Source organism: Microtus oregoni, unplaced genomic scaffold (genome assembly GCF_018167655.1).
Source record: "Microtus oregoni isolate MIOR12 unplaced genomic scaffold, Mior012 000013F_ref0000133, whole genome shotgun sequence".
NCBI classification, from domain to species: domain Eukaryota; kingdom Metazoa; phylum Chordata; class Mammalia; order Rodentia; family Cricetidae; genus Microtus; species Microtus oregoni.
The window spans coordinates 43,452,809-43,466,537 of record NW_024543072.1 but is presented as its reverse complement, the minus strand read 5'-3'; the positions used below and the strand labels follow the sequence as shown (position 1 = coordinate 43,466,537).

Here is a 13,729-nt window from a genome sequence, read left to right as displayed (position 1 = left end):
TCAATTCCATTGTTTTAGAGCCATACCTTGAAAAAAAAAAGCCATTTAAGATTATTTAAGATTATTTGAGTTTTGGGGGCAGGGTCTCTCTCTCTCTCTCTCTCTCTCTCTCTCTCTCTCTCTGTCTCTGTCTCTCTCTCTCTCTCGACCAGGTGGCCTGGAACTCACTATTCAGCCAGGGACTGCCTCAAACTCATAGGAATTCTCCTGCCTTAGCCTCCAAGTGCTGGAGATTATAGGCATAGACGACTATGCCTGCCTTTTTAAAAAATTGTTTTTGAATTTGACAGATTCTGTTTTTCTAATTCACCATTGTAAGCTGTTTGTGTTGGGCCCATATACTTATTAGTACTAAGGGGAATAATGATCAAGAATCCAAGACCCCCCAGAGAGAAAGGCACACAGTGACACAAAGCACTCCCCAGACACAAGTCAGCAAACTACTGGAAAACAGAGCTTATAATAATGAAAAAGGCCAGTGTTTTGAAACCAATCACTTATTTTCTTTTAAAAACACATAAGCACATTAACCATCTAGAAACTATAGAACAGTACCACATTGTGCATTTAACCTACTTATCCAGAAGGGAACTCCACAGGTCATAAGAATTCTACCCATAGAAGAAGGAAAAAGGAGACAGCTAATAGCATAGTTACAGATACGACGTGAGTCCAAGCAAGCATTGATTCCTTGACGTCACCGGAGTGGAGAGTAGGGAAGAAAGCAAGGGAGCAAACGGGGCAAGAGTCACCCACAGAGGACTAATCACAATCCATAGTTACTCTTGACAACTATAGCTCAGGAAGTCACAGGACAGCATCATCTGACCAACACGGTGTGGCGGGGTGGAGGTGTGTGTGTGTGTGTGTGTGTGTAACACAGTAGAGAGAGGACTTGAAAGAAAAAATAACAAGTTTCACCCTATTCCATCCTACTCTTCACTGGTACAAGCTCCTGTGCTAACCCAGTCTTCACAATGGAATAAAGCTTCAAGGGTTTTGTTCTTTTTGCAGATGAAACAGGAGTGGTTTACAATTTTACCTTAACAGTTCAAACAATAACAATGTCATAAAAACTCCTTCTCCCTGTCCAGAGCACACTAGTCTTGCTAAGGATGTTGGGAGAAGTGTAGGCAAGAACTTCAGGAATAGTGTTTGAAACAGGGAGGCAGGACCCTGCCCTTTCTCACAGGTCTACAGCTGTCCAGCAGTGCTGCTAGCTGCCCTCTGACTCGTGGTGACTCACATGGATAGGCGCCAAGTAGAAATTAAGTTCAGAGGTATACAAGATGAGAATCAATAGACACCAAATCCAAAGCAAACAATAGGTTATTTGATTGTCCTCCTAGGTGGATGGCACCATACAAAAACAAAACAAAACAAAACAAAACTGAAGCTGGCATTGGTTTAATAAAATAAACCAAAGGCCTGCTACAAGGAAACACATTCAGTTGTAAACTGATAGGATTCTCCCCACTTCAAGGAAAACTCATCTTGTCCCCCTCACCTCCTCATCCACCATAAGAAAATACATTCTGAAAGTTGCTTCCGGGGGCAGCTCAGTATCGGCTTTGAAAGTGTGTGAAAAAGGCATCAGGGGTCACACCCATCAGTACCTCTTCTCCATCAGGAAAATGTTTGTACTGTCTGACTTCAGCTCTCTCAAATCTAAGGAGATGCTTTTGCTTTTTGCTACTATTCATTGACTAGAGTGTGGTTAATGCGGGCTACAAGGCTGATTTGTCACACGCCATGCCACAAATGGATGCTACAACAGAACCAGCTCTGTCCCACACAACCACATGTTCTGTATAAACTTGAAATAGGCAGGTTGGGAGCTTTAGGATTTAATATCGTGACTGATAGCAGAACCGCAGAAATCCATGTTGAAGCGAATGACCAGCAAAAACCAATAGACCAAGTAGAAAACAGATCACCGTTTTCAAAATTCAATCTAAATTTCGATTTTCACCTGGTCAATAATGACACTGGTTTATTAGAGTAAAGTACGGTTTCTGTAGTCGAGGGAGATCAAGATTCTACATGATCAACTTTTAGTCTAAGTTACCTTAATTTTAGACACCAGAGTACACTGTTTATAGTAAGATGTATCTATTAAGAGGGAGGCAAATTTTATTAGACTAGTAAAAGAATGACAACCTACAACATATCGATGAAATAGTATTATCACTTCAGAGAATCCCAGGGGTTTACTATAATGTCAGAGACAGTGTTATTTCTAAATTCTTTCCTTAGAATAAGAAATCTCTGTAGTTACTCCTCAGAAAATCGAATTCAGGTATAAAAACTATTCTTAAATGATGCAGTGAGAGGAAATGGAGGCACAGAGGGACGGAAAGGTCATGTGATTTACCTAGTGCCCTGTTCCTGCTGCCAAGGCCCAAGTCCTCTCTGTTATCTCCAACTCAGTGCTAAGGTGCATCTGTGTGGCTCAGTTCCACTCTTGCCTTGCGCTAGGTCCATCTATTGGGAAACTAGGGAGCCATGTTGGGAAGACACCACCTGTGAACTGAGTCCGCTGAAACAGCAGTGCTCTCATTCGGAATGCTGGGAGTCGCGGCTAGGCAGTCGGGCCTGCTCTAAGAGTTTGTCCAGATTCTTGCTGAGTTACTGGCATTCTTTCACACTGTGTCCCCGAACCTACGAAGTCTTCTAATAATAGGGTGCTGGAGACAAAAAGCCAACATGACACACGTGACTATCGGACGACTTCATCTCTGATCATGCCTTTGTCTCTGTACGAGAGGACATTATCAACGATCCATTGTCACGCCATGGCAGCTTCTGCTATAGGCATTCATTTGTTAAGAACAAACCGCTAATAGCTCTCTTTGTACTCCTTTGCTTCCTACATTGTATAAAATGGAAAACAGACTTTATTCTCTATTGCATTCCTCTTGGGAGTATTTTAAGCACTGTTAAAAATGGAACCCTTTTCAAACAAAACTAAAATTAAGGACTAGTTTGTAACATGGCTGTGGTGTGGATTCACTTCTAAGATTTCCATCAGGAGTTTCAGGGTACAGGATTATGCAACTGAACATTAGCAGGACACACTGCCGACAGTGCTTAGGCCAGATGGAATCAAGGAGAGAAAAATGCACATCGCCTTTTCGAAAGGAAAAACTGAAATGCACGCTTGGTTTCCCAAATTCGTTGGATAAAGTAATCTCTTTAGAGCCAGGGAGATGAAGCCGGAGTGTGTAAGAAAGTACTGGGCATCTGCCGTGGTAAGCTGGAGAGCATGTAAGCCTTACTTTGAGTAGGCAACAGGACAAATGCCAAAAATGAATACACTCTATCTCTGCATTATTTATGAAAGAAATAATACTGATTAGGGCCTGGATCCTAACAGGTGGAGAAAGACCAAGCTGGCCACATGTTAACTGACGTGACTGACGTGAAAACATCAAGGAGTTGGAATGGTGGAAGTCAACTGTGTGAGTTTCTGCATGTCACACACAGACTGACTACCAGAGAAAGAAGCTGCCAATTCACGTGGCTCTGGATACACAGTACCACTGACTTTATTGTACAAGAAATCATAAGTCACTGGACTTTTCTATAGAGTCTTAGTACTTGCTGATGTTACCTCAGAGACCAGTGAGATCGATCACCTGCTTTAAAGTATAAAAACCTAGGTTAGGAAAAAAAAAATTCTAAATAGAAATAATGCAACCTTTAATTTACAAAGGGTCTCTAAATTGTTACCACTGATTATTATAAAGTATACAATTTATTTAAAATTTGTTTTTTAAAAATAAATGTTTCTTCTTTAGTTTTGGGGCAAGGGACATGCTTGGCATAACACAAAGCAAGAGAACCTACAACACTGTATGTACTTGCGGGGATATGAATGTATGTGTTAAAATCTCATTTCTGAAAGAAGAAAAAAAATTGGAACTCTGTCAGAATAAAAATGAAAGAAACCCTTTCTAGAAGGAAGTTGATGAGTTAATAGGTGGAATTTTAGTAGTGCAGTAACTTTAATGAGGGACGGTTATGATGCACAGGCAGGGCTCATGACAAAAGGGAGGTTAAAGGGCAGCAGCCAACTTTTAAAACAAAGCAAGTGTTGATGGCCGTCTTCCTAGTCATTAGTTCTCTGTTTCAAGTTAATGTGAAAAGGGCATAAGTGAATGGATTCTGATGGCTCTCCTAGATCCAGGGGTGGGGGCACTAAAGCTGACTTTACCTTTTCCTAGTATTTATATTAACTTTATTAAAGAGTGGTTCTCCTCCCCACCCATGCTGAGAGAAAACCCAAGGTCTCAAGAATGCTAAGCAATCACTGCTACCAATGATCTATACCCCTAGTCCTGAAGAATAGTAAATTTGATACCAACCATTTCAAGAAAGTCAAGTGTATGTTTTTAGGTTTCTCTAGAGAATTTAGGAAGATGGGATGAGATAAAGAAATAAAAATGTATATTTATAGCCTGAAATTTCTAAGAAATATAGTTTTAAAAGTATGGCCAAGTTTAGAGGCCCCAAATTAAAAAGGGTTCTATCATGGGAGGTCATAAAATCCAACATTCACTTTTTAATACTGCTGGCCTTAAAAATGGCTGCCAAGGTCTTCTCTGTCAATGTAATTTGAAGGATGAAGGATTTGTTCTACATGCTCAAAAGTACAGCCCCCACCAAAGACTTTTAGTTTGATCAAATTCTGGGTAAAGTAGATGAGACAAGAAGGGGAATTATTTAATAAAGATGTGAAGAGTCTGAAATTAGGCCTGCCTTTCCATTCAGCCAGGAGAACTCAGACTCTCTTCTCCTACATGCAGAAGCAGATGGCAGAACTTCATTATTGGGACTGGTAAATGGGCGAGTGTATCCTGCACCTGTTCCTAAAGACACAAGTATCAGAGCCTTTGCTCTGAATGTCTACCAGTGGGAAGCAAGTGGATGCCAGGTCATGACAGTGACACTTGGGACTCTAGAGCAGCAACTTAAAATTTAGCAATAAAACTTTGGCTTAAAGTTAAAACGAAAGAGGAAAAGTACAAACTGGTACAAACTGTTTCCTGGAAAAGGTATGTGGGCTTGACCCTCCCAAATACCATCTACCCTTAGTTCCTCCTGCCTCCCTTCATAGGAGTAGTATCATTCACTTATGGTTAAGTTTCATAAATAATAAGAAGACCATATGTAACGAATACATCATATTCCCCACCCACCCAAAACCCTCCCCAAATGAGAAAACCCACGTCAAATTAAAAAGCAGCTTCGTGGAGGAGGGTGCTGCTCCAAGCTTTCCCTGCAAGTGCTGCCAGTGGCTCTATGCTGGCTAGGAAGGGAGGGAAAAAACTCTCCACAGAAACTGACAGAAAATTTAAAAACCAGTGTCCGGTTTCAAACAGTCAAAACCGGGCTAGGCAGAAGCTGAGTTATGTCCATGCTGTCCATCAGAGGCCTCCTTCCAATGCCTGTTCCTCATCCTGATGGGCATCTGTGTCTTTGTGATTGTAAACAATCCATAAGATATTAGGTTTTTGTTCCTTAAAACATCCTCTGATTGGCAAAATGAAGTTTTTGTTTTAAAAATAGAAAATGAAGATTAAACCAGAAGAAAAGAAAAGAAACACAGTGAGCTTGCTCGAGTCCATAGGACCCGATCTGAAGAGCCCGGGAACGTGTTCTGTTTTCTCCTGTTCTCAGCTGGAAAAAGGTGCTGGAGGTTGCGTTGGTCAAGGGAAGAATTGTAGAGTAGGAAACCAAGGATGTAAATCGAGACTTCAGAGAATTCAAGTGTTAGCTTCGTCGTCTGTATCTTCTATCAATACCTTAGTGTCTCGAGTCTTGGATCTAGGGTAATCAGAGGAAATAAACATGTAACTGATCTCATATAGTGCTCATCCTAAACAGGAACTATCTACTGCAGAAGGTGGACAAGCAGGAACAACAGTGGGTTATGTTTAAACATCAGAGTAGCTCTCAAAAACAGACAGGAGTTTGAGTACCGACTACCCAATACAATGCAGGTGCCTCAGTTAAACGGTTACCACTGCTGATTGCCAATTGGCACAAAATGATCGGTTTCTTAGGACTCTGTGCAGAGATTCTTGTACTGTGTGAAATGGGATGAAGTAACATGAAAATGTCCTGCAACTCGTTCGCCCCAAGTGTGAAGGTAGTGTCTGTGAAAGGAGACGGTTACTCCCATGTGGCAGATGGGGAAGCGGACATTCAGAAGGCTGATGATGTACCACAGCAGTTCATAGCGTCAGAACTCAGAATCAGGTCTCACCCTAGGTTCCCCAGACTTTCTGTACCATAAACCTCTACCTTTGGTTGCCATTTGTTTCCCGGTAAACACCTGAAGTCAACATAATCTGGAGCCTAAGAGCCCCATTTCTGAAACAGAAAGTGTGTTTAGACTGCCCTCTGCTGGTAGCTCTGAAACCTTTACAGCGAGGAGCTCTAGCCCACCAACGTTTTCTTCAGCTCTGAGGCCCCTCTCTTACCTACTCAGTCCCCCAAGTCCCAGTCTGCAAAGCCTTCCTTAGCAGAAGCCTGGCTGATTCGATGCTCTTCTGGCTGACTTCCCTGCTGACTTCTGCTTCTTTGCTCTTCCTTCTGCCCAAGACTCAGCTTCCTGCTTCCTCTCTTCTCTACCCTTTCCAATCTCTAGCTAAAGCTCGGCAGGACTTAGTCTACTTTCCTGTGCTCAGCAGGCTACAGCACCTTCTGCTCGTGTCCTTCATGTTCCTTCTAGTCTGACGTTAAGATCCCAATCCAGGTCTTTACTGCCCCAACTTCCTACCACATTGTGCAGTGTCATTAAAATCTCCTTCCACATCACTCCTCGGAAAGAACATGCTTCTTTCTTGTCTACAAGATGAAGCTTGCAGTTTTCAGTCTTGTTATTGGTTTTTTTTTTTTTTTTGAGTCAGGTCTAGTCTTGAGCTTGCTATGTAGCCAAGGATAAGCATGAACTGATCCTCCTGCTTCCACTGTCTAAATGCCTGGCCAGTCTTTGACAGTTCAAGTGAGTGCTCCCAATTATATTTTCTCACTTCAGTTCTGGACACATGCTTTTCCTTTCTACCCTTCATTTCCACTCATAGTATTACCTAAACACCCCCTATCTTTAGAAAACTGCCCAGCTTCAGTCTCTTTCATTCCAGTCTGCTATCTGTTCTCTCTAAATTTCATTACCCAGGACACATTCCAGAAGTTGATCATATGGAGTGGCTGATTACTACTGTCTGGAGAGGAAGCATGGCCGAGTATCAGCAACTTCATCTGGTTCAGTCTAGGGCTTGTTAGCTAATGTTACGTGATCTTAAAGACCAAAGAAGTACTCTACTCAGAAGTGGTGGCTATACGTACTGGGACGCGAGGCGAGGCCGGCGCAGGGATATGCTCTGGTTGTACTTCCATGACCGATTCTTCTGGCGGTTTCGCACCCCATCTTCCTGGTCCATCATCTGCTCAAGGAGTGTCTGATCATCTGCATTCAGGGGGGCCACAGAGATGTCCCGCACGGCACGAAATTCACCACAGTTATTCAGATGCTCGTTCTCCAGGCGGAAGAAGTTCCATACAAATCGCCTAAGCAAAATGGGGTGGATGCATTCAAGTGAAGATCTGAAAATATTACCTCCTGTAAACTTTCAGGAGACTCAAGTTCCTACTCACTGAGAACAAAACAAAACAACAACTACAGGCTAGAATATTAAAATCAGAGGGCTAGGGAGATGATGATTCAGTTAGTGAAGCGCTTGTCTCACCAGCACAAGAACATGAGTGTGGAAACCTAGAACCCATGCAACAAGCCAGGCACAGTAATGCACAGTCAGAACTCCAGCAAGGGCAGACGGGAAGCAGAGACAGGGGGATCTGTACTGGACCAGAAGAGCCAGCCCACCCTACTTCCAGGTTGATTTGAATGGAAAACATGGACTCTGAGAAGCCGAGTGAGGACAGGGCTCTTCTGGGAGATAAAAGATAAGTACAGAGGATCGAAGGCAAGACTTCAAAACAGCATAATCTGGGAGCTTCAACTCTAGAAGACTGTCTGTGTTCTAATCATGGCTCCACCACTACTAGCTATAAAGACGATAGATGAGTTTCTCTGCCTATGCTTCTCTGTTACCAGGAAATGGTGTAACACTGAAATGTCACCCTGGCTATGCAGGCCGAGGGACAGTGATAGAAGTAGAATTGGTACTGCAGAGTACTTGGTCTATAATTCTTATTACGGATTATTTAAAAATGGATTAGGTTGAGGGTCAGTGAGAATGCTCAGCAGGTAAAGGTGCTTGAGGACAAGCCTGCTAAACTGAGTTTGATGCTGGACTTCCACAAGGAGGCAGGAGAGAACTAACTACTGAGTTTCACTCTGCTCTCTACACTCACAGTGAGAACGGCATGTTTAGGCTTATACTCACATGCATATGCATAAGTAGTTTTTAAAAGTGGCCCAATTCCTGTATTGGGAACAAATACAAGGGTTGAAAGGAAGAACAGAGAGAAAGGGGAGCAGAGACAGTCAAGTGCAGGAAGTAGTTACTTTGGAGGGCTTGGGCCTCACATACAGATGTTTAGGGAAATGAAGAGGGGGCGATGGTCCAGAGGGGTCAGTGGCACCCACAAACAAGCACACTCTGTCCAGGGCTAGCTCTGTTTCTAATCCTATGTTATTTATCAGGCTATGTTTGTCCTTCCTGGCTCACAAGAACACCACACACCTTTCTAAAAGTGTCTTTTTATCTTCTCTTTTGTGCAAGCTATCTTCATGGATGAAGAGTTGAAGGAGGGAGGCCTTCACTTTTCCCCAGCACATTTAAGACATGCTTTTTGACTTTCACTGTTACTGTTGAGGAGTTACCTGTCAGTCCAACTGCCACTTATTTCTCTAAGGTTACTTAAAAATGAAGTAAATGTAGGCCAGTGAGATGGCTCAGCAGGTGCCTGCTGCCAAGCCAAAGGATTTGAGTACTGTCACTGGGAGCCAAATGAAGGAGAGAGCCAATTTCTATAAGCTGTCCTCTGACCTCCACATGTGCACGACACACAAGCATCCACACACACACACACATATGTACACAAGATAATTATAAATATGTAGTTCAAAACAAGCATATCACATACACCTCAAAGTTTGCATGTTAGTATATAGCTTGGCTAGTATACAAAAATACACTGCATATCCGATATCCTGAAGTATAAAATATATTACTACCCTGAATGTCACCTCTAGGGCTCTCTACCAACACTTAGAGAGCTTATGTGCTACTCTTATTTAGCTCTGTAACCTCCCTGTAACTGATTCTGCATAATGAATGTGACAGGCGGCAGGATTTATTTTCTATATAGTCAGCTGACTCATGTTTTATTTATTTTAAAAAATTTCTTATTTTATTTTAAAATACTTTGACTTCTTTTTTATCTTTAAGCCCTTTTATTCTTATATTCTTCTTCTTTTTTAAATTTATTTTAAATGCATTGGTGTTTTGCCATGGGTATTGGGTCCCTGGTATTGGAGTTACAGACAGGTATGAGTTGCCATGTGGGTACTGGAATTGAACCCAGGTCCTCTTGAAGAGTAGTCAGTGCTCTTAGCCACTGGAGCCATCTCTCCAGCTCTGACACATGTGTTATGTCCTCTCTTCACTGTTAGGCAGCTACATTTATTAGCAGGTGGTGTCATGATTATGGATCTGTCTCTAGATGCCCCACTCTGTTCCAGGGGAGCCTCTTGTCTAACCTCTTACTAACACGGTGCACAGCCCTGTTCTCTCTGTTTGACTAGTCTTCAACTTAGAACATTACTCTAGCCTTGTTCTTCTTAGAATAGTCTTGGTTATTCTTTGTGTTCCTATATAAATTACAAAGCTATCAGGCATGTTTGGCATATAGGTGTAATCCCAGCACTTGGGAGGGAGGCAGCAGGAAATTGGAAGCCAGCCTAGGTAACTTAGTGATACTCCATCTGAAACACACACAGACACACACACACACACGCACGCACACACTTGCGTCACTATAGAATTGGCTTGTCAACTTTCACCCATACACCAATCTCTCATTAGATTGACTTCTGGGTGTTTTAATGTACTTGGCATTATTAAGGACATGGATTAAGTCTTTAGAACCTCCTCACTATACTACCCACACTTGCAGCATTATGACAGTAAACATAACTGTTGACAGCAGACATCACCTGGCCACATTGTGTTTATGTGCTTTATGATCTTACATTGTTTTTCTAATTTTTTTTCAGGAACAAGTATCAATTTTTAAGTTGCTGACATTTCTGTTTGTTTGGTTTTGAAATAGGCTTTGGCTATGTTGCCCAGCCTGACCGCCAATAGTCTTCCGGCCACAGCCTTTAATCCCAGTACTTGGGAGGCAGAGGCAGGCGGATCTCTGAGTTCAAGGCCAGTTTGGTCTACAAAGTGAGTTTCAGGACAGGCTACGAAGCTACAAAGAGAGACTGTCTTAAAAAACAAACAAACAACAACAAAGAACAAAAAGACAAAAACAAACCCCCAAACAAAAAAACAAACCAAAACCACCAAAAAAACAGCTACAACTATAAATTACATACTCCTTTGCTCAACCAGGTATTGTTAACAATGGCAGTTCCCACATGTCACAGGCTCCTCCCTCTTATTCTCATATTGAGCTAAATGACATGAATTAATTTTTGAACATGTGATAGTCTGAATAAGAATGGCCCCCATAGGTTCATATATTTGACTGCTTGGTCCCTAATTGGTGGACCAATTCTTCTGTTTAAGAAGAATTAGTAGGAATGGCCTTGTAGAGAAGGTATGTCACTGGGGATAGGCTTTGAGGTTTTCAAAGCCTATGAGCAGAACCAGTCTTAATTTCTCTGCTCACTGCTTGCAGATCAAGATATAGCTCTTAGTTACTGCTTTTGTACCATGCCTGCCTGCTGCCATGCTTCCTGCCAGGCTGATCACATACTAACCCTCTGAAACGAAGCTCCAATTGAATGCTTCCTCTTATCAGTTGCATTAGCCATGGTATCTCTTCACAGTAACAGAATAGTAACTAAGACCAATATTAAACCTTAATTCACAGAATGATCCTAAATTTTGAAGTATTAACCTTTTCAGATGCTACTGAACTCAATGGCTAATGCTGTGTTCAGGTTTTCTGCAACTATGCTGCAAGGCAACAGTGAGGCACAGGGTCACTCTAGGAATATCCTTGGAGGTTCAGACGACCGTCATGCTGGCCTCATAGTCCTTATTTGTCCCTTTCTTTTGAAGTGTTTTGTAAAAAACAAAAATTTTGACTTCAAATATTAGAAAGAATTTCCGGGTCTGGAGTTTTCTTCATGAAAACTATTTTGATATTGATTTAAATGTTGATGTTTTTGAAAGATACAGATTTCTCAGATTTTCTATTTTCTTATTGATTATGATATTTTGAGGAATTTGACTATCTCATTTAATGGCACTTACATCTTTTTAAAAACCTTCAGAACTTCCCTCCTGTTCAGAGATGGGATGCAGAGCATTGCGTACGCTGGTCAAACTCTGCCTCTTAACCACATCCTAGCCTTTTTTAGGGTTTGTCCTTCCTCCCTTTTTCTCTGGATTAGTCTTATGTAAGCACTTCATCAATTATTATTCTTTTAAAAATTCCGTTTTTAATATTCTCCACTGCGCATCTGTTTTCTATCCTGATAATTTCTAGTCTATATGTTTCTTTCTTTTATGTTTGATTTGAAGCTTTAATTTTTTTCTAATTTCTTAAGCTTTCTACTTTTCTAATATATTTATTTTTGATTTTTTGCAGTGGCTTTTTAGTTGCATTTTTACTTTTTTGCTACCACTTTCAATTTCAGTCTATTAAAATATCTTAACATTTTGTTACAATTTTAACTTTGACTCCAAGGCATTAGACATCACAATGGTTTGAGTCTGGAATGTCCCCAAAGGAACATGTGCTGAGTCTTTCCAGTATTACTTTGAAGGATGTGGAACATGTAGGAGGTGAGGCCCTGGCCAGAGAAGATCACTGGGATCTCTGAAATTTACATTTGCCCCTAGTTCTGACCTCCACTTTCTGGTTCCTGATGCATTGTGATGGACAAGTCTTCGGCACATGCTACGTCAACATGCCTTGTCCTGCCACCCCTGCCATAAATTCAGGTTTCTCTGAAACCATCCTTTCCACGCTGTGCTTGTTGGTTCTCTTTCACAGTCAACAGTGACAGCACAAACATGTTTTGGTTCATTTCTAAACAATTGCCATTTTTAAACCTATCATTTTGTGATTTTTAATAATAATAACTATTATTTTTGAGACAGTCTCATATGTAACTCTGGCTGGTCTAGAACTCTATATACAAACTAGGCTGGCCCTGAACTCACAAGAATATACTTGCTTCTGCCTCCTGAGTGCTTGGATTAAAGTGTGCACTACCCTATGCCCAAACAAAGTTTTTATTACATCTAATTGTCTTCTTTGTTTTTGTGTGGACGTGAAAGCCAAAGCTCATGTGTGGAGGTCAAGGACAACTTTCTTCTACTATCTGGGTCCCAGAACTGAACTCAGATCATCAGACATGGTAGTAGTAAGTACCTTACCTGCTGAGTCAGCTTGCTGGCCCAGTACTGGGCATCTTTTAAAAGAATCCTTGATAAATTGTTCGATAGTTTGCTTACCGGAAAACCTCAAGGGGGGCAAAGACAGTAGCAATGATGTCCCCAACATGAGGCTGAAAAGTCGTAGCAGTAATAGAGATTTGGATAGTCCAAGCAAAGCGCAGTATCACATCTTCTATGATGGCACAGTAGTAATAAGCCTAAGAAATACAAGCAAATAGTGTATATTTCTCACCACTCTTCTTACAAAGTATTCCTACATTAGCTGTTGAGACTCACAGATAGCCCACCAACAGATAAATGGGGAAACATTACATAGGTTTTAGTTTCCCTAAATAGTGCAAAAATTTAAGATGATGATATAGTACTGAGTTTCAGAAATCAGTTAACAAATACAGTTAATGTCCACACTGTACACGAGCCTCTCTTATAAATTAAATGAGATCGTATTCTAGGAGAAGCATGGGAAGATGATGACTAAGTCACTAGTACTAAAGGATATTAGCAGATTTATTAACTGTACAATTTGTATTTAAAATTTCAAATTTCTTTATCCCATATATAATACAAGTTTTGTCTTGTTTTTTTATGTTGATAAATCAAATGATAAATATTTCACAAACACTGCTGAAAATAAGAGATAGTATTCAACTAATTCAGTTTAACTACCCGAAAGTCTTAAAAATACAAACTGCCAATAGATCCCAAAACTCATGGATTTGTTTATTACTAAGCAAAATTCGCACTTCAAAATGTATTTAAAGGTTGTGTCATTTTGGTAACTAGAACTGCTATGTAGTAAGCTGTATTAATTTACTTTACTTTAAAAAGTATTGCTCTTTTATTTGCTGGCAAGTGTGTATGTGTACTGTGCCTCTGGAAACCAGAAGAGGAACTGGAGGTACAGGTGGTTGGGAGTGGCCATGAGTGTTGGGAACTGAATGTAGGTCCTCTCCACGATCAGTAAGTGTTTTTATGCCCTGTGCCACCTTCCCAGGCCTGTTTAATTTTTAACAAAGTGTATGAGTCACCATCAGAGGACTATTAACAGGAACTGACAATCGATCCCTGTACTTCTTCTCTTCTATTCCCCAGAGACAGTCATTTGTAACTAA

The 13,729-nt window shown here is 41.1% G+C and overlaps 1 protein-coding gene across 1 annotated transcript in view; it reads right to left on the bottom strand.

Annotated features, from left to right (window-relative positions):
- Positions 1 to 451: 451 nt before the first annotated feature.
- Positions 452 to 13,729, bottom strand: part of Xpr1 (xenotropic and polytropic retrovirus receptor 1) — a 158,421-nt gene continuing 145,143 nt past the window's right edge. The window contains exons 13-15 of the mRNA XM_041662278.1: positions 12,675 to 12,814; positions 7,357 to 7,578; positions 452 to 5,829 (exon numbers count right to left, since the gene is read on the bottom strand). Coding sequence (XP_041518212.1) covers positions 5,769 to 5,829; positions 7,357 to 7,578; positions 12,675 to 12,814 — 423 coding nt within the window. The 3' untranslated portion in view covers positions 452 to 5,768. The remainder of the gene's footprint in view (positions 5,830 to 7,356; positions 7,579 to 12,674; positions 12,815 to 13,729) is intronic.